The sequence below is a fragment of the Adiantum capillus-veneris genome, chromosome 14 (assembly GCF_014529385.1).
Source record: "Adiantum capillus-veneris isolate H3 chromosome 14, ASM1452938v2, whole genome shotgun sequence".
Lineage (NCBI taxonomy): Eukaryota > Viridiplantae > Streptophyta > Polypodiopsida > Polypodiales > Pteridaceae > Adiantum > Adiantum capillus-veneris.
The window spans coordinates 131,645,630-131,671,009 of record NC_140944.1 but is presented as its reverse complement, the minus strand read 5'-3'; the positions used below and the strand labels follow the sequence as shown (position 1 = coordinate 131,671,009).

The 25,380-nt window shown below is 44.3% G+C and overlaps 1 protein-coding gene across 1 annotated transcript in view; it reads left to right on the top strand.

The window, feature by feature from the left end:
* LOC147443139 (glycosyltransferase family protein) overlaps positions 1-23,983 on the top strand; it is a 47,558-nt gene extending 23,575 nt beyond the window's left edge. The window contains exons 4-10 of the mRNA XM_086529058.1: positions 4,390-4,462; positions 4,533-4,584; positions 4,693-4,754; positions 22,818-22,881; positions 22,994-23,141; positions 23,365-23,452; positions 23,545-23,983. Of these exons, the coding sequence (XP_086385184.1) occupies positions 4,390-4,462; positions 4,533-4,584; positions 4,693-4,754; positions 22,818-22,881; positions 22,994-23,141; positions 23,365-23,452; positions 23,545-23,637 (580 nt within the window). The 3' untranslated portion in view covers positions 23,638-23,983. The remainder of the gene's footprint in view (positions 1-4,389; positions 4,463-4,532; positions 4,585-4,692; positions 4,755-22,817; positions 22,882-22,993; positions 23,142-23,364; positions 23,453-23,544) is intronic.
* Positions 23,984-25,380: the final 1,397 nt, after the last annotated feature.

Here is a 25,380-nt window from a genome sequence, read left to right as displayed (position 1 = left end):
CTCGTCTTTGTTCTAGTAAATCTACTTTTGTTGTTCAATCTTGCCATCTTATTTCTTTACTAGTTGAAAAAGGATACTCATTCAAAAGAATCATGAAAAAAGTTCGTTCATTTTTGCATCGTAGTAAGTTTATTTTTAGTGTTTCTTCCTTTGGAATGTTCAAGATAATCAGTAGTAAATTCAATAGAAGTGGGGAGCTAAAAAGCCGACTTATTGTTTGACTTAATAACACCTTATGTTGTTGTTTTGATCTTTAGCGTTTCTAGTATTTTCACTATAGCTTGACAATTGCTAGCCTTTATCATGGCTGAGTATGCCCATCACCTCCGGAGGGTGATAGAAACTCAGCTCGTTGGTTTTGTAGAGTACGTTCAAAGCATGAATGACCTCTATATAAACCTGCACCTACTCTTGGGCACTGACGACGTGAGTAGGGATGTCATAGCCGTTGTCCAAGCTATGCATGATAAAGGTGATAATCTTATTCTTCCTGTTTGGACAAGCAGTGAAGTTGAGATCACATATTGTCAAGTTTGGTTCTTTGCTCTTCGTAGGTTTGTAGTAGTATTCATTTTTCGATTTCATATTTAGCTTACCTGAGGACTTAAGAATGTGTTCCGTTATAGGTTGTTGTGTGAAGTTTGATTTCGAGGATTAAGTTTTTAAGATGTCTTATCCTTTTTATTTTTTTTGGCTTAAAGTTGAGTACTTGTTTTAAGCCAAGTAAGTTGCGTCAACTTATTTTACACATACCTTTTTTGAAAACATTTTTAAGTTAATAATGTTTTGTTTTATCTAGTTTTGTTTCGAAGCAATCAAAGTGATTTAGTTAGTTAGTTTGTTTGTTTTTGTTTTTCTTTTCTTTTCGTGTGTCCCTTGCTTTTATAGTTTTATGAGTGCTTTATTCCCTCTTATAATTCGTGAGTTCAGACTATTCTGAACTTATGAAGGTATACTTAGAAGATAAAGCAACAAAACCAGCCAGCGAATTCTCTCTCTCTATTTCGGGTAGAACAGCGCCAAAAAAAAGAAAAAAGAAAAAAAGAACACTGCCGCGATCTCTACGTGAGCAGTTATTCGTGCCGTGGCCAGGGAGCTATAAAAGCACCAAATGCCCTCACTCACGGGGGGTACCAACGTCAGCAAGAGAAGACTCTGCCGCAAGAGATCGCGAGACTACGAAGCACGGAAGTCGAAATTTCCCGTGCAAGAGCGACAGTATTTTAATTTTCAGATTTTCAAGTGCTCGTGTACGCTCCCGTTTTGTGACACTCCTCCCTAAATAACACTGCCATTCCGCCTGAGCCCCGCCCTCTTTGCTTTGATTGTGTCTCCTGTCTACAGGCTGTCTTCCATCTATATCCACTAATGTGAGGCATAGACTGCCCAGGGGCCTAGTATGTCTCAGAGTAGAAGACGATGTCTCTTCTCGTAAAACTATCCTCAAAAGCACCCACATCAAGTCGCATAGATCCATTACAATTCCAAGTGGCAACTTTGAGTGTGGTCCCATAGGTCTCGCACCGTCATGTGGAGCGCTGCTCTACAATCACCACCCGGCCATCTTTGTAGAAGGCAGTCTTTCCCTTCTCCCTTGCCGCTTGAATCTCTGGCATTAGCTGTCTCATATGGTCAAGCTGTGTGAGAGTGAGGTCATCTCCAAGGAATATGCCCGTCTTCTTTAGTGTAGGACGCTTCTTCAAGAAGTCCTTTGATTCCATGGATGGGAAACGGATGATTAAAGCTCTCCCTTTTGAAGTCTCCCCATTGCCTTGTGTCTTCTTCCCCACCCTCCATGCCTTTGTATGAGTAGCCTCACTACCCATCATGCGGAGAAGTTCTTCGACTTCCTCTTCCACATCATCTCGGTCTTTTAGACTACTTACTCTTTTATGCAAAGCTCTAGTTTTCCTTCGCTGCTCTTCTTCTAGAGTCATGTTGATGATCGTAGGAGTGGGGACAGATGTGGTTTCTCGGCCTCATCCGCCTTCTTCTGCGTCTTCGTGATCGCATCCATCCACGAAGACGTCTTTACCACCTTCTGTTTCTCCTCCTCTTTGATCATCCGTACTTGCTCCTTGATGACCTTGATTTCCTCTATCACCGAAGGCTGGAATTCCCCTTCCTCTAGTTCACTGCTTGCTCTATCAGCAAGCTCTCGCTTGAGAGCTGAGACCTCTTCTTTAAGTGCTTTGGAGTCCGCCTTAAGTGCTTGTAGCTTTGCATGCAAGTCCTCTTTCTCTTTCTTCCACTGCGCGCCTTCATTGAGAAACATTTGAAGAAGGTTGGCCTACTCTTTCCACCATCCCTCCGTATCTGTTTTCCATTCTTTCATCTCCCTTTCCATTTGTGTTATCCGCTTGTTTGTAAGCACAAAGGTTGCCTTCGGATTGGGCTTACACACTGGCGAAGCGCTCATGACCTCCATCAAAAACACAATCTGCACTTTTGCAAGGCCAACCCACTACGTCCACATCACGCATACATCCATGTCCCGCATAATGCATACATATGTTTTCCTCATATCAATCATACATTTTTGATTTTGATTTTCTGATTTTCTGCTAATTTTTGTCAAAGCTGTTCTGTATTTTGTAAATCTGCAGGTCCTTGCAATTTTTGCCGAAAATTCTCCAATATATATATATATATATATATATATATATATATATATATATATATAGAGAGAGAGAGAGAGAGAGAGAGAGAGAGAGAGAGAGAGGCAAGCCTTGTAGCAATGAGAACTTCTTGAATCTTCAATGGCGAATGCGTATCATGTAGGCTTGAGCCTTGAGAGCTCGAGAGAGATAGAGATAGGAAGAGTCAAGACTCAAGAGGGAGAGAGAGAGAGAGCTTGAGCATTGAGAGAGAGAGAGAGGGAGTGAGACTCGAGAGAGAGGGTAGAGGTTAGAAGTGTAGAACAATGCAATGGTGCATTGAAGGCTTGAAGCATTCACTTGTATGTTGTGAAGGGAAGGGGTGAGGGGGTTTGCATTATATAGGCTTGCTCACTTAAAAAAAATCCAACATTTATAAAATCTGTCCGTTTTTGACTGCTGGCCAGAAAAATGACTTTTGACAGGAATTTGGCCATTCGGCTTGCTTGATTGCCTGCTATCCCGTTTCGGCCGTTCCTGACCGTTCCCGTCCGTTCTGTCCGTTCCAGCCCCCCCCTTTCCGGTAACAGAAAACCTGCTGGAACGCTTGGCCGTTCCAAGACGTTCCCCGCCATGGCTATGCCCCGGAACACCATTCCGGCGTTCTAGCCCCCTAGATGAACGTTCCTCGTAACTATGCCCGACGTAGTTCCGTGCGTAGAGGTATTGGCCCCAAAAGCTGGCGCCCCTTTAGGTATTTATTTTTATATTAATGCTTGGGCAAGGTACAACACGCGAGGGACCCTTGCTTTCAGACTTTGCGTCCAGATGCTCTGCAAAGTGAGGCCCCTAAGGGTCTATTTATTCTTACAAGGGATACCCCAAAAGCAAAGCCCCAAAAGCTTCTAACTCAAAAGCAAACTAGTCCCAAAAGCAACTAGTTTCCAAAACTGCTAAAAGCAGTCAGTGCAATTTGCGGAATTCCGAAGTTGAGGTCACATATTGTCAAGTTTGGATCTTTGTACTTCTTTGTATTTTCAGCCTCTTCTTCGTAGGTTTGTAGTAGTATTCATTTCTAGTTTTTAGCTTACATTAGGACTTAAGAATTTGTTCCTTTAGAAGTTGTTGTGTGGAGTCTGATTTCTAGGATTAAGTCTATGAGATGTCTTATCCTTTTTAGTTTAAAGTTAAGTATGTGTTTCAAGTTTGAGCCAAGTAAGATGCTTCAACTTATTTTGTGTATGCCTTTTTTAGAAACACAAGTGATTAATGGTTTGTTTTATCTAGTTTTGTTTAGTAGCAAATAAAGTGATTCATTTTTTTTTTCCCTTTGTTTTCTTGTGTCTCTTGCTTTTGTAGTTTTGTGAGTGTTTTATCCCCTCTTATAAGTCGTGAGTTTAGACTATTCTGAACTTGCTTCTCTTACCCAAGCTCAACTCCTTTCTGTGGGTGTTCCCCTTGGAGGCCTTGCGGTCACACCAAGTTTGCTTTTTCTACCTCACGTGGATTGGCCTGCCGCAATATGCAAGGTCCACTCTCAATGAATGGAATAAAGGAATAAGGGGAGGTTGGACAAGCCCTTCTTTTCTGAGTTACCTGCACCTACATAGGTACCCAAGCTGGCTGCCCGACCCAATATCAGCGTCCCACGGCATTTTGTTATTCTTTGCGAAATAATTGTCAATGGCATCATCAGACCAAGCCACATACATTAGCAGAAGAATTCATGAAGTACTAATGTTGTAAAACACTTGTTGCTTTGAAATCATTATAATTTGTTTTTGTGTTGCAGTGGATGCAACGTGACTGCCAAATGTTGCAATGCTTATGAATACTGTGTGGCTTGTTGCTTAAACCCAAATCAGGTAACCCATTACTACCTCTCTTTTGCCAATCACAGATTTCAGGATGCCTGACTTCTTGTTGTCCTTGCAGACTTCGAATGATGTTGCAAGGAAAGTGAAAGTAGCACATCATGCCTCCGCTGGTATCTTTTTAGATTGATGTTGGACCCTAAAGCATAGATAAAATCAAACAAAACTGCCAGTTAAAAAGATCTCTGTTTTACAAAAGCTTGTTTTAATGTATGGGTCAGGTTTCTACAAAGATGGTTTTGATTTCTGTTTGGGAAGGTGTCGCCATGATTCAAGAAGTGTGGTATGCTCTTTCTGCTGTGCACTCACTCGCTCTTTGTTTTTAAACTACTGATCTCATGTGTGTGTGGTATCATCTGTTTTACTCAGTATGAAGCTATGTGTCAATGTCCTTATTTTATTATCTGCGATCAAATGAGTCTTTGGGCTTTTATTCTCAAAAAGCCACCTCATTTTTGTTCCAAATCGCACTACTATGGAACAGTTTCCATCAAAAGTTTACTTCCTGTGCACTAGTTTTGGCTTATTCTTTTGGTATAGGATTGACCCTAGTTCCAACTTTCACCACAATGGAACCATTTCCATCAGAGGTTCGCGTTCTCTGCACCAGATTTGGCTTGTTATTTTGGTGTATCTTTTTTGTTCTGAGATGATTTTCTTGAGAAGTCAATACAAGACTTTCAGATTTTTTTGGTACATGGTCTCTTTTTTGAAGTATTGTGTGAAGAGTCAAACCTTCAAACGGACTTAAAGCTCTTCAAGTGTGAAGCTCAAAGATTCAACAAAAAGAAATGAGTGCATGCCCAAGTTGCTACCCAATGATATGTGGAGGGGAACACATGCTATTATCAATTGTCTAGGTCAACGCAGTAGCATGATTTTTTTTTCTGTTCGATAACGAAGTGGAAAAAACAATTTTTTCTGTTCGATAACGAAGTGCAAAAAACAAACATAAGGGGTTCTTGCCAAAACTGCATACCCAACCAAACTGCTGCTAATGGAAATAGATTGCTATTCCCCCATCTAATTCCACTTCCAGACAGTGTACTTGAAGGAAAGAAGAATGTGGTTGCAGACTTCTTGTCTGGCAAGCCATCGATATCGGTTGTTATACCAGTGCACCATCGGGATCTTGATATGATGCGAGAGCCGTATGCTATGGACCTGGATTTTAGTAAGAGCTTCAACATGGTAAAGAGCAGGGAGAGAATTTTAGGAGATTCTCTAAAGGAAGGGTATTTGATGCGAAAGACCGTGTTGTATGTGACACGTGGCTGGAGGCCAAAGGTGTCGACGGAGTGCCACAATTCTCCTTTTGTTGGGGATCGGGCATCAAGGCGACACTTAAGGGTGTTGAGCATTACTTCTACATGGGATGCGGGTATCTGGTGTTTTAGATAGAGACATCAGATTTGTGAGTTTGCTCCGGAGAGAGAAGTGTGACAGAATGTGGGTACTTTGATCAACTTCTCTTTGTCATTTCATCCATAGACAGATCGACAGTTAGAGATTACCAACTCAATGGAATTAGACTTGTTGAAGTGCTACATCCTTGAAAATAAGTCTCAGTGGGAGAAAGAAGTATTTGCCATTGGAGTTCGCTTACAACAAGGTTCACACTTCGACAGTAAAGTATCATTTGGATTGTCGAGGGTGGCAAATAAATTCCACCTGTACAGTGCACCAAGGCAAGATATTTCATGTAGATAACTTTGGTATTGGATTTTGAGACTGCCTGTGTCAAGGTTAAGGAGGCTTTACAGAAGTCTCAAGAATGGCGTAAGAAGGCGATAGACAAGCATCCATGTGACTTGCAGTTGAAGGAAGATGATTGGGTGCTTCTTATATTTGAGAAGGCACGCCCTAGAAAGAAGAAGGGTAAGGAGAGATTTTATCCAAAGCTACGTATGCGTTACTATGAGCTCTTTCAGATTTCAGGTTAGAGTATTACCTTTGTGGCACTTGGTTTTGCAAAAAATTTACAAAAATCAGTGAAATTTCAGCAAATTACTAATTCCTGTTTTTTTTTGCAAAAAATATAATTTTTAGTTTTTTTGTGCACAAAAGTTATAATATGGCCTCCCCTTTTCGGACGTAAAGAATCTCTTTGAAATCAAGAGATTCGAAGGCACTGGATTCGATTTGTGGAAAGAGAGAATGCAGGCATTCTTTTCTTTAAAGATTGCGATGGTGCACTGCAAGATGCAAAGCGTGCAGCTATGACAGATGAGGTGTGGCTTAATTTAAACAAAAAGGCTATTTCGTATGTAAGAATGGCTGTTATGGATGAAATTTTGGTAAATCTGAAGGGTCTTCACACTGCCTATGCTGTGTGGGAAAAGCTTAAGGCCACTTGTGAAAACAGGACGCCGATGAACTAGGTGCACTTGATGCGTAAATTGATGCATATGCAATTGGATATTGCAAAGTCTGTAGCTGAGCACATTGGTGCTTTTAGAGGTGTTCTTTCCTAGTTGCACTACTCTGGTTTGCCGGCTTTTGACGATAAGTAAAAGGCCATATTTTTGCTTATGACCTTGGCTGATTCTTGGGAGGCCCTGGTGGTCTCATTGTCTAATAACCCAAATCTTACCTTTGATGGAGTAAGGGGTTCTATCCTCAATGAGGAAATTAGACGAAAGGCAAGTGGTGAGGCTAATGCTTCGGCTCACATGGTTAGAGGCAGGACAAATGAAAGGAATGCTAATGCTGGTCAAAGGAATAGGAGCAAGAGTAAAGGCAAGCAATCTGATGTCTCTTGTTATCAATGTGGTCGGAAAGGCCATAAGACGCCAGATTGTAGGTACTTTAAGAAAGAGCAAGAACGGAAAAAACTGTGGGTGACAAGAAAAAAAAGGATGACAAGGCAGATGTATCTGATAGTTCCAAGAACAAGGAGAAGGTCAATGTAACCTCCGATGTGATGATTGAGGAGCTGTTTGACATAAATGATGCATAGGACATGCGGATCACCAAGGGTGATGTCATTGACGCTTTGTTGTCTATGAGTGATGGCTTGTCCCAGTCCTTGATAGTGGACTCAGGTGCCTCTTTTCATGTGACTCCATCTCAGGAGTGTTTTGCCACTTTTGATGCAGACAGTTATGGCAAAGTTTATCTCGGAAATAATCATGCTTGCACGATTGATGGAATAGATACTCTTCATTTGGCCCTTGATAATGGACAAGAACTTGTCTTGCATGATGTCAGATATGTTCTTGGCATCAAGAAGAGTTTGCTCTCTGTTGGATAGCTTAAATATGCATGGTTGTAACACCATTTTCAGTGGTTGTGCTTGGAAGCTCACAAAAGGTGCTATGCAAATTGTTAAGGGCGCAAAGAAGGGGACACTTTACTTCTTGCATTGCAAAGCCTTGCCAGGCAAGTTTGTTGCTATAGCAGAGATTGCCTCTCACTCGGAGCTTTGGCACAAAAGATTAGGCTATATGAGCCAGAAAGGACTCGTCGATGTTCTTTCCTCTCGTGTTGATACTAAGGGCTTAAAGCCTATTTTTGTAATGAATGCCAATATGGAAAGCAAGTGAGAAATTCTTATTACTTTGGTGTCTCCTGAAATTTGATTGTCTGGATCTTGTACATTCTGATGTGTGTAGCATGCCTGTAAAGAGTATGGGTGAGGCATCTGTGCATGTGAGGCCTGAGTTGAGGAGCAAGCTTGATGCTAAGTCCATGAAAGGAATCTTCATGGGATATGAAAATGAAGGAGAAATGGGCTATAGAGTATGGCTACCTCAACTTCATCCTATTGAGCCTCACGATGTATCACAAAGGCCCGAAACTCTCAATGAGCTAGTGGTTATTGTGCCAGAAGATGTTGAACAGCCATTGCATGCACCTGAGGTCGATTTGCAGCTAAGAGAACATGCTAAATTTACAACAATCCATAAATTATGATGTCGTCGTCCCTCTTGATCTAGAATCTATGCCAGATAATGTAGATCATTGGGTGCGGAGATCTAGCTGGGTGAGGAGGCCGATTCATAGATTTGACCCCTCTTTGTAATACACTATGTTGACAGATGAGGGAGAGCCTCTTACATATAAAGAGGCCATGTCATGTGATTCTAAGAGCAAGTGGGAGCTGGCTATGCAGAAAGAAATCAAGGCATTGCATGCCAATGATACTTGGGATTTAGTTAAGTTACCGTAGGGTAGGAAAGCCATTCCTAACAAGTGGGAGTACAAAATCAAAACTGTCAATGGCAAACCCAAGTACAAAGCTATGCTTGTTGCCAAAGGGATATGTGCAGAAGGCATGCATCGATTTTCAGGAGATGTTTTCTCTTGTTGTGTGTAACAGACTTGGACAGTCCAAGTCAAAAATTTACCACAATGCATGCGAGAAACTGAAAGAGCTGAATAAAACTGAGAGAGCGATTGGCCCCAAAGAGTGGCACCCCTTTTGGTATTTCTTTGTTATTAATGCTTCTAAGTACTATGTTTGAGGGTCCTCGTCTCAGCAGTGCTCGCATGCTAAGCCCTGACACTTTATTTATAGGCCCTGGGCCTTTCAAAAGCAGTGTACATGAAAAGCTTCAAGTCTAAAAGCATCCGGGTCCCAAAGGTTGGCCAACGCAAATTGCGGAATTTCTGTACAGGTGATTCGTCAGCAGCTCGAATCGCGGAAATCTGTACAACAACCAGGTCAACAATGCAAATTTCGAGGGTCCGTATAACCGTCACGTCATCAACCTTTTACGCATATTTTTATGGCCTTAGTCCCTTTGGGGCCCATCGGACAGGACCCATAAGGTGGTACAACTTATAAAATTGGATGTCCTTTCATTTTGATAGGTTTTGCAAGGTGTGACAACTTCTTCTGCATCTTTTAGCGGGGCTCTGACCTCCTCTTGTTCGGAGTCTATCCTTTAGGTCATGCCACGTTAGCACTTTGTGACATATCCCCATCTTGAAAGAAATGTAATCGCCCTCGATTATGCTTGCGAAACCAGCATAAGCTAGCAACCAGTTCAGTCGCCACTGACTCTAAGTACCGATGCACTAGACAACACATATCCAGTACTTGCACGAAGACGATAATCACTGAACATTCACATGACATTCACATCACTATCCTTGTCGAGATCTTTGATGAGAATCATGGTCATCGTAATGGATTTAGCAATCACATCTAGATCTCACCGATCTCTAGCACATGTTTGGATTGACTAAATCTTGTTACTATCATATCCACATCAGCCCTTAGGTGAATCGAGACCGAAATGCTGCAGTCATTTCGTCTTTCAATCATGCACTCAAATATCACACACATGAGAGAGCACATATATCAAAATCATTTAGGGAATTCCCATTACAAAGTACTTCATTTCTTTAAGTCATACAACAAAATACTGTCAGTCAATCAGTACCCCTGCAAGCTGTAAAGAGATCAGTGACTTCAATCCATCTGGGTAATCTGTGACAAAGGAGTGGAGTAACTCCCCTCTTGTGCAGTCCGCAACTCACCAGATTTAACCCGCTGATGATCGGTAACTCTTGGAATAGTCGAAGCTAGACCAAAAGCCTCAAGGTAAAGTTCTAAAATCTGAGGAGTATCTGCTAGGTCCTCCTCTATTCATTTCACATCCAATGCCGAATAGTTCTTAAACTTGACTAGATACCGGCATATCACATTACCTTTCAATTTCCTTTCCTTGTGAGCCAATATCTATTCTGGAACGGGAATCTCCTCGATCTCTTCCGCTTCAGGTTGCTCCTCAGGCTCCTTGTCCACTGGCATCTCACCTTTTAAAGGTTTTAATAGATTCACATGAAATGCATTGTGAATCTTCCAAGTATAAGGTAACTTTAATTTGAAGGATACATCATTTATCTTTTCCTGAATCTGGAAAGGGCCATAGTATCTCATACTCGACTTTGGAAAAAGTCGCTCCTTACCCTTACCGTAAAAGCACCCAATCATCTTCCTCCAACTGCAGGTCACGTCGATGCTTGCCCGTTGGCTTCTTATGCCTTGCTTGAGACTTCTCAAGAGCCTAGCGCACCTTTGCAAAGGCAGTCTCGAGATCTCGAGCATACTGATCTTCTTCAAAAATCTTATCATTGGTGCTTAGAATAGGTGGAATTTTCTTAGCATCCTCAATGATCTCATTTGGCGCCTTTTTTGTAGACGTATGCATTGTGTTGTCGTAGGCAAACTCCACCAAGGGCAAAAACTTCTCCCATTGAGCTTTTTGATCAGAGATGTAAGACTTCAACAAGTCCAGAACTAGTGAATTGGCAATCTCCAATTGCACATCTGTTTGCGGGTGGAAAGAGGACGAGAACTGTAACCTAGTACCAATATTCTCCTAGATTGCGCGCGCTCTCAATTCTGTTTCTGTCTGTTCCTTGAGCGTGAAGCCCTACAGACGGTTCCCGATTCCGTTCTCGGAATCCTTGAGCACAGGCCGAGGGCCTCTTTGCTCCTTCTCCGTGATGGAGTACCTGCAAAAGCAAAAACACGAAACAACTCGTATTGTGAATTCACAATTGTTACCTGTCGCTCCGAGTATGGAAAAACGAACTCCGTGTACTGCGGGAGGTAGCGCTAGAGATAGGGGAAGGCTGGCGGCTGAATTGGAGAGAGAGAGAGAGAGAGAGAGAGAGAGAGAGAGAGAGAGAGAGAGAGAGAGAGAGAGAGAGAGAGAGAGAGAGAGAGAGAGAGAGAGAGAGAGATGAAATGAAATGTTATATTAACGTCTTCAAAAGGCCAAAGTGACCTATGAGACCAGAAAGTTACAATGTGATGGATCTGATACAAAGTCAGAGTAACAAGATGACAAAAATGAAATGACAAATGTCACAATAAAATACTATGGAATCCTAAACTACTAGGTGTGAACTAAGCACCTAGCTGGGATAGCTAGATCACAAGAGATTCAGCATCCGAATCCTTTGATGCAGCCTCCAGCGATGCTGTGTAGTCCTCCGCAGTCGTGGGCGTCTGGATCTCCCCAGCTTAGTCGCTCGGTCGATCAGTGTGCCTCTGGTGTGAGACGACGAGCTTTGCTGTGGTAGTAACTCCTCCGGGTGTCCAGCAACTCTAAAGAAATCTGTGATCTGTCTCTTAGACTAGCTAGCCTCTCCTCTCATCAGGCTCTCTCTGTGTCTGCGTAGCTCGAGCAAAAACAAACCCAAGCATCTCTGATCCTCGTACTGCATGACTCTGGAGAATGGTCCAAAGCCCTCTCTGAACAAGCAATGGAAGCGGCCTCGTATCTCGTAGTACATAGGGCAGTGGCTTGTGTAGTGCAACTCTGTCTCAGGCTCGATGTCACACAGGGGGCATGTCTTGGCCTCTGCTGGTACTCTGCTGTATCTCCCAGTCTCGATCCGCAGCTGGCGTGAAGATGTGCGTATCTGGCCGATAACACATCGTACCCCATGAGACAAGTGGGTGTCCATGTATCTGGGCCTCGTCACAAAACCATCAACCGTAAGCTGGAGAAGATGCTCTTTGTAGAAAGCCATCTTCGTGTCCAGCTCCTGTGCTGGCTGTATCCATGTCCTCCTGGTGTCTAGCTGAGTCAAGTCCTGGCGGATGAGCTTGGTGATCTCAGACTGTGTAAGAGTCAGAGAGGGTGCATCCAGTGAGTACTAGAAGGGAGGCAATCTGTCTATGCTGAACCCATGCGCCTGAAACCATGATGTCATCTCCCCATACCAGCGTATTGTATCTCCCTGCATGGCTAACTGTCGAGAGGACTCAAGTGCAAGGCGGGAATATCTGTCTCTGGGAAGTTCCCAGATGTGGTGTATGAAGGAGACAGATCTGGTGAGCGCCTCAACCACTAGTGGGGGGGCCGCTAGCTCTGCTCAAACAGTAGCACGTGGTATTGAGGCCTTGGCTCTAATGAGCCGCGAGATCATAGAGACCAGAGGCTTCTCCATGTCCCCCCATCCATCACTGCGGCCTGTCCTCCCGTGATGATCCAATGAAGGTCCCCAAATCTCAGCTCCATAAAGCAATGCAGAAGCCACCCGAGTGTCAAAGAGCCAGAGCTTCGTCCGAGGCTAAGGAAACTGAACCTGTGAACACATCCTCTCCAATCTACCCAATGCTGCATGGGCTCTGGTCAGTCTAGTCTCTGCTTCCCTCCTCAATGAGAATGCTGGCCCACTAAAAACCACTCCGAGGTAAGTGTACGCATGTGTATACTCCACAGTCTCCTGGCCGTATGTGAATGCTGGGGCTGACCTCCTGATCCACTGTGGGGTGGTATTACATACCATGACCTTGGTTTTACCAAGGTTGACGGACAAACCACTTTCTTGGGCAAACCTATTCAAAGTGACGTTGCATCCCCTCCGGAGAGTCGGAGATCAACACAATATCATCAGCATATAACAATAATGGAATCCATGTCCCTGCCAGCTGTGCACCTCTATCACCATCTCTCTCAATGTAGTCAGAAACCTCATCCACATACTTACCAAACAGAGTAGGAGAGAGCGGGCAGCCGTGCTTCACGCCAATAGTGGAGTGAATCGGTGTGGATAGACCCTTTGAGGTGCGTACCTGCCCCACTAGTGACCTGTATGATGCTATGACCCCCCAAATGAGCTCTGTGGGTACTCCCATTTGCTGTAATCTGCGCATCAATCTAGCTCTAGGCACTGTGTCAAATGCTTTGCGGAAATCCACAAAGCTACAATAGATCCGTCTCCCACGCGATCTACCCTCCTCAATGATGGCTCTGAGTGTCAAGATATGGTCAAGAGTAGAAAAACCCCTCCTGAACCCTGCCTGCCCGGCTGCGCGTATCCCCTCCGTCTCTGCCCATCTACTCAGCTACTGCTCAAGAATAGATGCGTACAATCGTGCCAATGTGTGTCCAATCATGATAGTGCGATAATTCCCAGGCTCCATAGGGTCTCCCGACTTGAAGATAGGTACAATAGTAGATAGGTTCCAAGTATCAGGCAAGGCCTTACACATGGCACGGTTAAACATCATTGCTAGAAGCTCTGCTAGTAGATCTCTAGCATGCGTGAAATGCTAAGCCACTAAACCATCATGATCGTATGCTCTCCCAGTCCTCATCCTGTCAATGGTCTTCCTCACCATCTCCGCGGTGAAAAAAGCACGTGTGTGGGCATGGATCGGGAGGGTCGGGAAGGGGGGGTTGCTCAGGAACTGTGTACAAAGATGATGCGTACTGGCCCCAGTCCTCTGTAGAAGTGAGGGGGGGGGGGGGGGGGGGGGGGGGGGGGGAGAGCGCTCCTGAAAGAGCCGCCATGCCTCACGTGAGTCCTGACTCAAGAATAGCTGATATAGATCTTGCTCTAGCCGAGCCAAAAATGCCCTCTTCTTCCGCCGCACTAGGCGTCGGAAGTCAATCTGTGACCGTCTGTGAGTGATGTCCCCCAAAAGCACCTCCCTTTGAAGTCTAGCTCTAGTGTCCCGGCATTCCTCATCATACCAACTGTTCTGGGGCATGCTCCCCGAACGACGTCTCTGCTCAGGCTGGGTATGTGGGTATGCCTCTGCTGTGCTGCATCATGTAGTGTCTGTGTAAATACAGTAGTAAGCTCCTCCAGAGGTCGCCCTGGCTCCTCTGTGCATAGGTGTCTGTAGATCCCATCTATGTATGCAGAGTCTGTCTCTCGCGTGAAGGTGTAGCGAGTAGGGGTTGCTGTCCGTAGCTTGTGTGCTACACTAAACTGAAAAGAGATGGTCATTGACACGAGCATGATCCACTGTCACACCAACAGGTCTGGGTCCAACCGTGAGATTGTGGATACTAGAGATGAGGCTCGGCTGTGCCATGACATAATCCACTGTGCTAGCTCCATGTCTGTGTGGAAAGCATGTAAAACCCCCTGAAGTGGGAAATCTCTGTAGGCCATTCAAGATGGCCAATCCATGTGCAGTCCCCATGTCTATCAAGTGTCGTCCATACTAAGTGTGTTCTCCATCTTGTGATAGTCTGGATAGGCCTGTCTCTGCAACATCCAGGCCTCTCAGCATCTCCTCTGAAGTATCATAAAATACTGTTTGATGATGGGTAGTCCTAGCATTGAAATCCCCTAGAATGATGATGTCACCATCTCTAGAGAACTCCCATTTGTCATTATCCAACATAGAGAAAGGGGACTGTCCTCTGGGTGGTGCATACACTGACGTGCTCGGGGGAAAGTAGCAAATAGCAATGTAAAGATATGTGTCTGTCTCTGTTCTCAGTCTCACCCACATGTACCTAGCTTGCTCATCTCTGCGGGGTATATGTATCAATGGTTGCAACTCCTCCCTGAACAACACTGCCGCTCCTCCTGATCCCTGCCCTCTGTGCTCTGATCGTGTCTCCTGTCTATAGGCAGTCTCCCATCTATATCCACTAATGTGAGGCATAGACTGCCCAGGGGCCTGATGTGTCTCAGAGTAGAAGATGATGTCTCTTCCCCTGAAACTATCCTCAAAAGCGCCCACATCAAGTTGCATAGATCCATTACAATTCCACGTGGCAACTTTGAGTGTGGTCCCATGGGTCTCGCACCGTCATGTGGATTGCCGCTCTACAATCACAACCCGGCCATCTCTGTAGAAGGCCATCGTTCCCTTCTCCCTTGCCGCTTGAATCTCTGGCATTACCTCTCTCATATGCGCAAGCTGTGTGAGAGTGAGGTCATCTCCAAGGAATATGCCCGTTTTCTTTAGTGTAGGACGCTTCTTCAAGAAGTCCTTCTTTGCCTCCATGGATGGGAAACGGATGATTAAAGCTCTCCCTTTTGAAGTCTCCCCATTGCCTTGTGTCTTCTTCCCCACCCTCCATGCCTTTGTATGAGTAGCCTCACTACCCATCATGCGGAGAAGTTCTTCAACTTCCCCTTCCACATCATCTCGGTCTTTTAGACCCGTTACTCTTATATGCAAAGCTCTAGTTTTCCTTCGCTGTTCTTCCTCTAGAGTCATGTTGATGATTGTAGGAGTGGGGACCAGTGTAACAGGGAACGGGGGGAACACAGCCCAAACGTTGCGAAACGGCATTCCGCTCGAGTCACGTTCCTGAAACGGAGATGGGAACAGAACGCCGTTCCGGAACGGGGTGTAACCGGAACGGTGTTCCGGAATGGGGGGAACGAGGCGGAACGGCGAAACGCGGGGCGGAACGGACAAAAGTAGGCATTTGGGGGCAAAAAAGTGGGCTTTTGGGGGCAGATTTGGGGCTGTTTGGGGAACATATTTGGTGCAGTTTGAGAGCAGGTTAGGGGGCAGATTTGGGGGACAGTTTTGGGGTTGTTTAGGATCTTATTTGGGACTAAGCTGAATGGAGGTAATTCAAGCCTTACTTTAGTGGACCATTCCAGCCTCGTTCCCGTTCCGGCCCCCCCTCTTCCTCCCCGTTCCCGTCCCGTTCCCGACCCTCCCGTTCCCGTTCCCGGTAACTATGGTGGGGACAGATGTGGTTTCTTTCCCTTTGCCTTTCTTAGCGACTTCTATCCACTTCTCGGCCTCATCCGCCTTCTTTTGCGTCTTCGTGATCACATCCATCCACGAAGACGTCTTTACCATCTTTTGTTTCTCCTCCTCTTTGATCATCCGTACCTGCTCTTTGATGACCTTGATTTCCTCTACTACCGAAGGCTGGAATTCCCCCACCTCTAGTCCACTGCTCGCTCTATCCGCAAGTTCTCGCTTGAGAGCCGAGACCTCTTCTTTAAGTGCTTTGGATTCCGCCTTAAGTGCTTGTAGCTCTGCGTGCAAGTCCTCTTTCTCTTTCTTCCACTGCGCGCCTTCGTTGAGAAACATTTGAAGAAGGTTGGCCTTCTCTTTCCACCATCCCTCCATATCTGCTTTCCAGTCTTTCATCTCCCTCTCCATTTGTGTAATCCGCTTGTTTGTAAGCACAAAGGTTGCCTTCGGATAGGGCTTACACACCGGCGAAGCAGTCATGACCTCCATCAAAAAATACAATCTGCACTTTTGCCAAGTCAACCCACTATGTCCACATCACGCATACATCCCTGTCCCGCATAATGTATACATAGGGTTTCCCCAAATCAATCATACATTCTTGATGTTTGCTTTTCTGATTTTCTGCAGAGTTTTTGTCAAAGTTGTTTTGCCTTTTGTAAACCTGCAGGTTGTTGCACTTTCTTTCAAAAAATCTCCAATCGAAAATTTTCCTGTTTTTTTCCCTGTCACTCTGATTTTCTGGCTGGGGGGGGGGGGGGATTTTTGACGGGAAAAAAAACCCTGTACCTGCTTGGGGGGGGTGGCGGGGCTGGCTGTGCGAGATTTTTTTTTGGGGGGGGGGGGCAATGCAGGCAGCAGCAGCGCGAGCAGTTTCAGAGACAGCAGGTGGGTGGCGCGCGAGACCAGCAGAGAGAGAGAGAGAGAGAGAGAGAGAGAGAGAGAGAGAGAGAGAGAGAGAGAGAGAGAGAGAGAGAGAGAGAGAGCTTCGTTATTTTCAGCCTCATGAAAAACTCGTTCATCTTAAGGGAGATACGCAGGTGCCTTTACAACAACGTCGAGTTTTGATGCCTTGTGCCACACTGTTGTCCTTACAATGCTGCTTTCACCAAAGCTTAGCATCACCGTTGTCCTTGCAATGTTGCTTTCACCAAAACTTAGCATCACAAGTAAAGATAAAACATGCCTAAGCTTTATTTTCACCAAAGCTTAGCATCACAAGTAAAGACAAAACATGCCTAAGCTTTATTTTCAGTGGAAGTGCTAGTAGCAAAAAAGTAATCATTCATCTCTGTCACAAAGTGATGATGTGGCATGACCTAAAGGACGGACTCTGGACAAAGAGGGGTCAAAATCCCTAGTGAAAGATACAGAAGAAGTTTTACCAACTTTCAAGTCTTGCCGAGTGGCCTATTTTTAAAGCTCAGTAAAGCAGACCCACTCTCTCGTCCCCAAAAATTGCGTAAAATGTGACAGTTGTACGAACGTGAATTCGCGTTGATAACGTGGCAGGATGTACGGATTTCTGCGATTTGTGCTGGGAGTTGCTGGCGCTAGCTTTTGGGGCAGGATGCCTTTAGACTTGACCCTTTTCATGTAAACTGCTTTTGGAAGGCCCAAGGCCTATAAATAAGTTGCCAGGGTTTCTCTCCCGCAGATTAGCTTGGGAGCATTGTTGAGAAGAGGACTCTCGGACATTGTACTTTATGAAGTATAATAATAAAGAAATACTAAGAAGGGTTCAGTTTTCTCACGTGTGTTGTAGTAGATGCTAGACTTGAAGTGTCCAAGTCTATTACAGTAGTATTAGAGCTGAGTGGATTCATCTTCTACGAATGGTCCGATTCCTTTACTCGCAGCGCACATGGATTGAGTCGACGAATCATGCTAGGAGGAAACTGTGGCACCCGAACACTGGTTCGGGAGAGAATAATGAAGATTCAAACGGACATCGTCCACCTTCTGAAGATTCGGAAGAGTACGGCCCGTCTCCACCTACCGAGTACGAATGAATAGAGATGTAGCGTCAATAGCAGGTTGATGCTTGTGCTCAGCAGATGCTTCAGTACTCCAAGGATCCTAGTATGCAAATTTTTTTGTCAAGCACCCACTTGACGAGATGCATTCCCGATGGCGTACCGTCATCTTTTTACCTCGTAAGTCACCTCTAAAGAAGACGACTACACCAGGGACTCCCACTCAAGAGGTGTACTCAAAGGATGAATTTGAAGTAGTAGTAGAACGGCGAGCTAGCAGACTCATGAAGACCAAGAAGCAGCTGCGGAAGCAGAGTGGAGCAGCCGACTGTCCAGGCTATTTGGGTCGGAGATCTACCTTTGAGAATGCCAGGAAGGCAAAGAAACGTGTAAGATTCGAGGCTGTTTCCAGTTTCATCCTCTTCTGACAGCTCAGACAGTTCTTCTTCCTCTGCGTCTAGTGACGAGGATAGAAAGAGCAAGAAGAGGAGAACGATTCAGAGACATAGCAAAGGCAAAGAAGAGCCGATCTCACAAAGGATCTAGGAAGTATTTTGACGGTTCGGATGAGGATCCTTCCTCCTCAGATACTCGAATTCTGATGAGCTGATGTTTTCAACCAAGAGAAAGTACATTTACAGAGTCAACCAGTATGATGTTCTCGAGGAAGCCCAAGGATTTTAAGGAGGCTGGGTAGACAATAAAGTTCGATTTGTTTTCTGGCTTTAAGGAAACCCACAAGCCCCTCACTTCTATCCAACAATTTAACATAGCCTATCCGGAGGACGCTACTTAGAGCATTCCAAGGTCCGAAGGGAAAATCTTACCTCAAGGGGAATGCACCAAACCTGGTGGTCTACCCTGCTGCTACGGAGGGAGGCTCCAATGAAGTGGCTACAGTTCAAGCGAGTTTTTACTTCTTCATGGCTCACCCGAGAATACGAACGTGATGTGATCATAGCTTGGAATCACCTGAGGATGACCAAGGAAGACACACTACATACCTACTAACAGAGATTTTGGGACACTTTTTTACCGGCCTCTACTTTCAAGAAAATCACTTTCAAGTAGCAGCTTGAGCGATTTTGTTGTGGTCTACCTAAAGATATACGGGATTATTATCTGCTGCAGAAGTTTGAGTCCATGCAACGACTAATGGGACATGCAAAGCAAGGGTTTGTAATGCACAGGAGTACTCTTGCGTACCCTATAGACAAATTGGTCATAGTTCGAACCGGACAAGAATCGATCAACAGTAACAAAAGGAAGGGAAAGCAACAAAAAAAGAAACCTTTAGGCCCTCGATTGTCAGCGGAGCAATGCGCCGAATACTTCAAAGAGGGTAAATGTTACTGCTGTGGGGAACAAGGGCACGTATTTGCCAGGTGCCCCAACAAGGCACTTGAGGAACAGTCAGAGGACAAGCCAGAGAGTTCTAAAGCAACGAAGGAGCGAGCAAAGAAAGGAAAGATAAAAGCAGGACTTATAGCAGATTTTGCGAGGACCAACCCTGAACAAAAGGACGGAAGTACGGAGCTCTGCAGAGCGTGGGGCAAAGTACGAGATTAAGAAGCCCTTATCTTCTTCGACGGAGGAGCCAAGGCCAACTTCATTTCGACTGATTTGGCGGCTCGACTTGGAATTATGCCAGAGGAAATGGGACCATCGACTGAAGTAGTTCTGGCGGCACTAGGACAGGATGTTGCCATTACACCTGTCATAGGCAAACTTCGGTTGCATTGTCAGGGGTATCTAGGGCACGAGGACTTTTAGATCATGCCTTTGGAGGGGTGTAACCATTAATGTTCTTTTGGAAATCCCTTTGTTCCATAAGAACAATGTGGTGGTCGATTACAGGGCAAGGAAAGCAACTTTGAAGAATGAGAAGGGTAGGGATATAATTCTTGATTTTAGGGCGAGTCCGTCCCACTTGTATCGGCTTCGGCCATCTCCAAATCAATGAAATCCAGTCTGTATGTTTCTCAATTTACTTACATGAGTTAGATGACAAGAAAACATGAAATTTGTCCGACCTTAAGACTTTTTGCAAGCTCAAGTTTATTGTTTCTTTGAAATCTTACCATGAGAGTTACCTCCTCAGCGTCCTGAAGATCACACCATTGATTTGATTCTCGTCAACACGCCACCGAACCGGGCCTCCCTACAAAGGAAATTATGAACCAAGTGAAAGAGCTTCTAGAGAAGGGTCTCATTCAGCCCGGTACATCACCTTAGTGTTCTCCAGTGTTGTTAGTTTTAAAGAAAGATGGATCTTAGGATGTGCTTTGACTATAGGGCTCTAAAAAAATTTGAACAAAATCACCATCAAGAACAGGTTTCCAATACCCAGGATCGATATTATAGTGGACATGCTACATGGTTCTACATGTTTTAGTAGAATTGACCTGAAAAGTGGCTATCATCAGATGAGGATCGCTCCTGGAGATGTATACAAGACCGTGTTCAGGACGTCCTTTGGATGTATGAGTATTTGGTGACGCCTTTCGATCTCACAAATGCTCTTGCAACGTTCAATAGGACGACATCATTGCATTCTCAAAGAATGATTTCCGAGAGTATAGGTCATTTGTCGCACCTTCTTTGACGACGTCATTGTATTCTCGAAGAATGAGGTAGAGCACTGACACCATCTGTTACAGCTTTTTCAGGCACTGCGGCAATATTTGTTGGTGGTGTCAGAGATCCACTTTTTGGGACACATCGTCTCTGCGGAGGTGTCAAAATGAACCTGGCCAAGGTTGAGACCATTCAAGATTGGCCAAATTTGAAGAATGTTCACGAAGTTCGAAGCTTTTTGGATTTGTGTTCTTACTATCGGCGGTTCATTTGAAAATTTGCGAAGATTGCTTCTTCTTTGCATGTTTTGACGCAAAAAGGGGCTCCTTCCAAGCTTCGAGGATATGCTAGATCAGTACACCAGAGAGATCTAGATTTTGCAGACATATTTGATCGGTTACAGAGTGGGGAAGTGGTTGTAGGCTATTCTCTCAAGGAAGGCTATTTGATGCAGAAAATATGTTGTGTGTTACACAAGCATTGTAGAATAAGGTTTTGACAGAGTGCCACTGTCCACCTTTTTCGGGCGATCGCGGCATAGAAACCACCTTGAAGGGTGTGGAACGGTTCTTCTATTGGCAGAGGCTCAGAAAGGATGCGAACAAGTTTGTTCGCAATTGCTTAGTATGCTAGAAGGTCAAGTTTGAGACAGGCATAAGGCACCAGGTCTTCTGCAACCTTTACCTATACCTAGCCGACCATGGGAAAGGATAGCAATGGACATCATTTTTTATCTTCCCAAGACTCAGAGTGGACATCATGGCATTTGGACAGTCATCGGCAGATTTAGCAAACAGGCTCATTTCGTTCCGGTCAAGAAAGCTGAATCATTTGGCTAAGCTGCTTGTCTCACAGATTTTTCGACTACATGGTATGCCTGAGTCTATAGTTTCAGATAGAGATCCTTGTTTTACCAGTTTGTTTTGGAGGGCAATCTAGGAGAATATTGGTATACGGCTACAATGCTCGTCCTCTTTCCACCCACAGACTCGCGGGCAATTGGAGACAGCGAATTTAGTAGTTTTGGACTTGTTAAAGTCATACATCTCTAATCAGAAGGCTCATTGGGAGAAGTATTTGCCTTTGGTGGAGTTTGCCTACAACAACATAGTACATAAGGATAGGAGGAAGGCGCCGTTTGAGATTATCAAGGGTGCTAAGAAGGTTCCACCTATTCGAAGCACCAAGGATAAGATTTTTTAAGCAGATCAGTACGTTCAGGATCTCGACACTGCTTTTGCTACGGTGCCCGAGGCTCTCGAGAAGCCTCATGAGCTAACCACTAGCACTCAGTGGGGTTCAATAACTACAAATGAGGCCTTGGCCTCCCTTTTATAATAGTGGCTGGCCACAATGGATGGGTTCACAATGGCCGGGTTCACTCTACGTTCGCCCGGACACTGGATGCCCATCCCGACGGCGTCTAGGCTAGATCCCCTTTCTTGTATGCTGGATATAACAATCTCCCGCGGGTAGACTGCCAGAGTGAGAGCCCATGGGTCATATTTAAAGGCTCCTTGCCTCTAAAAGCAGTTTACATGAAAAGCATTCAAGTTCTAAAAGCATCTGGTGCTCAAAAGCTTGCGTAGAGGGCTGTCCGTCCAACTGCCACGTCATCACTTGCTAGCGCAATTTCACGGAAGACCGTACAGTGCCATGTCAGCATGTCAGCCAAAAATCTGGAGGTGTTTGTACATGCCTGCCACATTATCAGCTGGCTGCACATAAATTTCTGTGCGAGTGTGCAAGTCCGTTTTATTCCTAGTGACCTGGGCCCCATCAGACGGAGTCCCATAAGCTTGTGGGACTCTTCTTTAAAATAGGCCACTGGGTAAGACTTTGCAAGTTGGTAAAACTCCTTCTGCTGCTCTAGGGTTTAGGCCCTTCGGCCGGGATCTGCAAGTTGGCTCCATTCTTCATTGAGCAGTTTGTGATACTGACCATGCCATCACAGGAAGGATCCTCAGCCATATCTGCTATGCGTGAGGGCAGTCCCAAAGACTATCTTGATGTCATTTTTTTGATTTGCATGAAAGAGAGCCAGTCTACACATCCTCTTAAATTGTATAGAGTTCAGATGCCCATCAACTCTTCACATTTATACATTTTTCTCTCTCTCAAGGCAATCGCAAGGTCTCTGGCAGAATTTCATCAATGCAGTTTAGTTCATCCTGACCTTTTGTCGGTCTGTTTGAAAGACGTAGTCGCTCTGCAAGGGAGTATTTTACAGCTCTATGTTCTGTATTGGCTCATGAAAGTCTGTCTTGCAAACACTTTCAATCTGTTTGTTTCAATAAATGGCTGTTTTAGAGGCTTGTGTATTTAGGTTGTGCTCTGCTGTTTCAAATTGTGTCAGGTCCATGAGAATGCTTATGCCACAGAGAGTCATCACTGCTTCTCTTTACCAACAAATCTTTCATGTACGTGTAGCTTCTTTCTTTTTTTGGGCGGGTGTAGCTTCTCTCCTTTTTTTTTTGGGGGGGGGGGGGTGCTTAGATTCATTATATTCATGCTTCCTTTTGTGAAAAGCAGCTCAGGCAATCAGAATGGTGGATGACAATAGTCTGGAGAGCCTTGCGATTGTCATTAGCAGGCAAGGACAGTCCTGTGAGACAGCATGCAAACTGAGTGGACTCACTTGCCAACTTAGCAAACTCCCAGCTGTCAACAAATGCTCTGTGTATGTGCATGCAACCGTGCTTGTTTATTATTAAGTTTCCACAAGTAAACTGTTTGGTCTTTGCCCTCGTTTCTGCTTTTAGTGTTCGATCTCCTACAACCTTTAAGAATAGCTTGCATGCAGCTTCTGATAAGAGAAGAAAAACCATGAGGTTGTCTTAAATAGAAAGTTAAAACTTGCCTCAAATTTTAGCAAGATTTTGTTGTCTTGGTCTGTCCTGCAGATTACAGAAATATTTCAATTGTAGAGGCCCATGTGTTGCTAGTATTGATCAACCAGCTCAAGTTTCGCCTTCTGCGGCACGACACATGGTATAAGGCTACTTTCAAGTCAATTCAAGCATGACAGGACAATTCAGCTGTAAGCATAGCTACTGTTTACTTCTTTCTTTTGTGTTGTGCAGCATCCTGGGGCTTGTTATTTCACCACACAAGCAAGTGCTCTTTCATGTGAAGCGTATAACAAACACTGGCGACGGCTTTGCCCTTGTGCTTAAAGTAACTTTGCCTGAATAAGGTTGGAGTTTGAGTAAGCTTCCAATGGGTGGTAGTGGGATTGTTGATTTTGTATACAAGAGAAGCATGAAGAGAAATCCAAAAGCAAGGCCAGACTTTACCCTAGCTTCACAGGCCACATTTTTCTATAGCTCCACCATGTAACCATATTGCAGTTTGCATTGAGGCGTGCGAAGTGTGGAGAGCTTTTCTGATTCAAATTCATGAGTACTTGACTTGCTATCCAGAATCTGCAAATTGTCAGGTGAGATTTGTCTAGGTGCCATCGATGAAATTCTTGCCCTACATGAGGAAGCCACCTGCATCTTATGTAGGCCTGTGTGAATCTCTCTCTCTCTCTCTCTCTCTCTCTCTCCCCTGGTCGGATAGATCTTTAAGGTCTCTTGGGATAGTTTCCTACGACGTTAAAATACTCTTCTTCTTCTTCCTCTTCCTCTCTCTCTATGCCCCATGAATAGGATAAGACTCCATATGAGAGTGCCCCTTGAGTGTTGTCACTTTTATTTACCAAGGCAATTGTGTCTTTAGCATGACCATGGAAATGTACCTTGTGAGTGGTTGGGTTGATGGCAAGCATGTGGAGTGTATTTGAAGACTTGAAAAGTAAGGATAAAGTAAAATCTTTCTTAAACCTCCACCTTTCATGGCTTACATCATTGGAGAATGTAATACACATCACTATTTGGATCATGAAGTGAATCGATTCGAGTATAAAACAATCAATAGAATTGATTAGGTTCCCACAGTTTCAAAGAACTGAAAAATCTTGCTAAACACCCAAAATACAAAAGTGAAGGTTCATGGTGTAGAAGATGAAAAGCCTTTAGCATTGGAAAATCAAAAGATTTTATAGTCTCTATATAAAGAGGTTTCATTGTGTTTTCTTCTCCTTCAGGTTTTTCTACCTTTCCTAATCTTTCATTTTACTTAGGAGCTAGAGTTTGATTGCACTATGTATGTAGGCCTATTGATCTTATTTATTTTGAACCTATTGGGGGCTATGAGAGGTGATGTTAGGATCCACAAATGGAATATTTAGAGAAGATGAGTTTATGACTTGATGCTCAAATACATGCATCGATATTATCTTTAGGAAATTAAAAAAATAGAGTTGGTTTTTTAAGATATTTCAAATGTTGGGAATTCCAAGATGATTCTTTTAAAGAGCAATTTGGGTAGGTAAATCATGCTTAGGATAACTTATCGTGGCATTCTTTTCGCCTATGCTATCGAAGTTGCCAAAACCTCAGCTTTTGAAGCGTTGCCTTGTTATCTATGTCAAGTGGCCTCCATTAGAAGGACGTTAGTGCTTCCCATGTGTGGTAACGAAGTGGGGAGATGCAGCAAATAGATCTAATTGTCCTACGCAGGTTTAGTGACAAGATGAAGGGCTGTAATTTATTGTATTGTTAGGATATTAGTTTTTAGTAAAGGTCTATGAAGGGACCTATTTAATACTCGCTACATAATTTCTTGAGCTAATTAAAGGTGCACTTACAATTATGATACTTGAGATTATCAACAGGAAGACTTACATAGTCCTCATTGAGATCCATTGTAGCCAAAGATACCCTAAAATTACATGGTCCTTGTTGAGCAAGAAAACTTTTAATTCAAGCAAGGAGATCATTTTAAGGCAATGAATCTAGGCACACTTTTTGTGGACATTGCCAAAAAAAAATCAGCCTAATATGGCGCAATGCATGTGCACCTTAGTTTGCTTG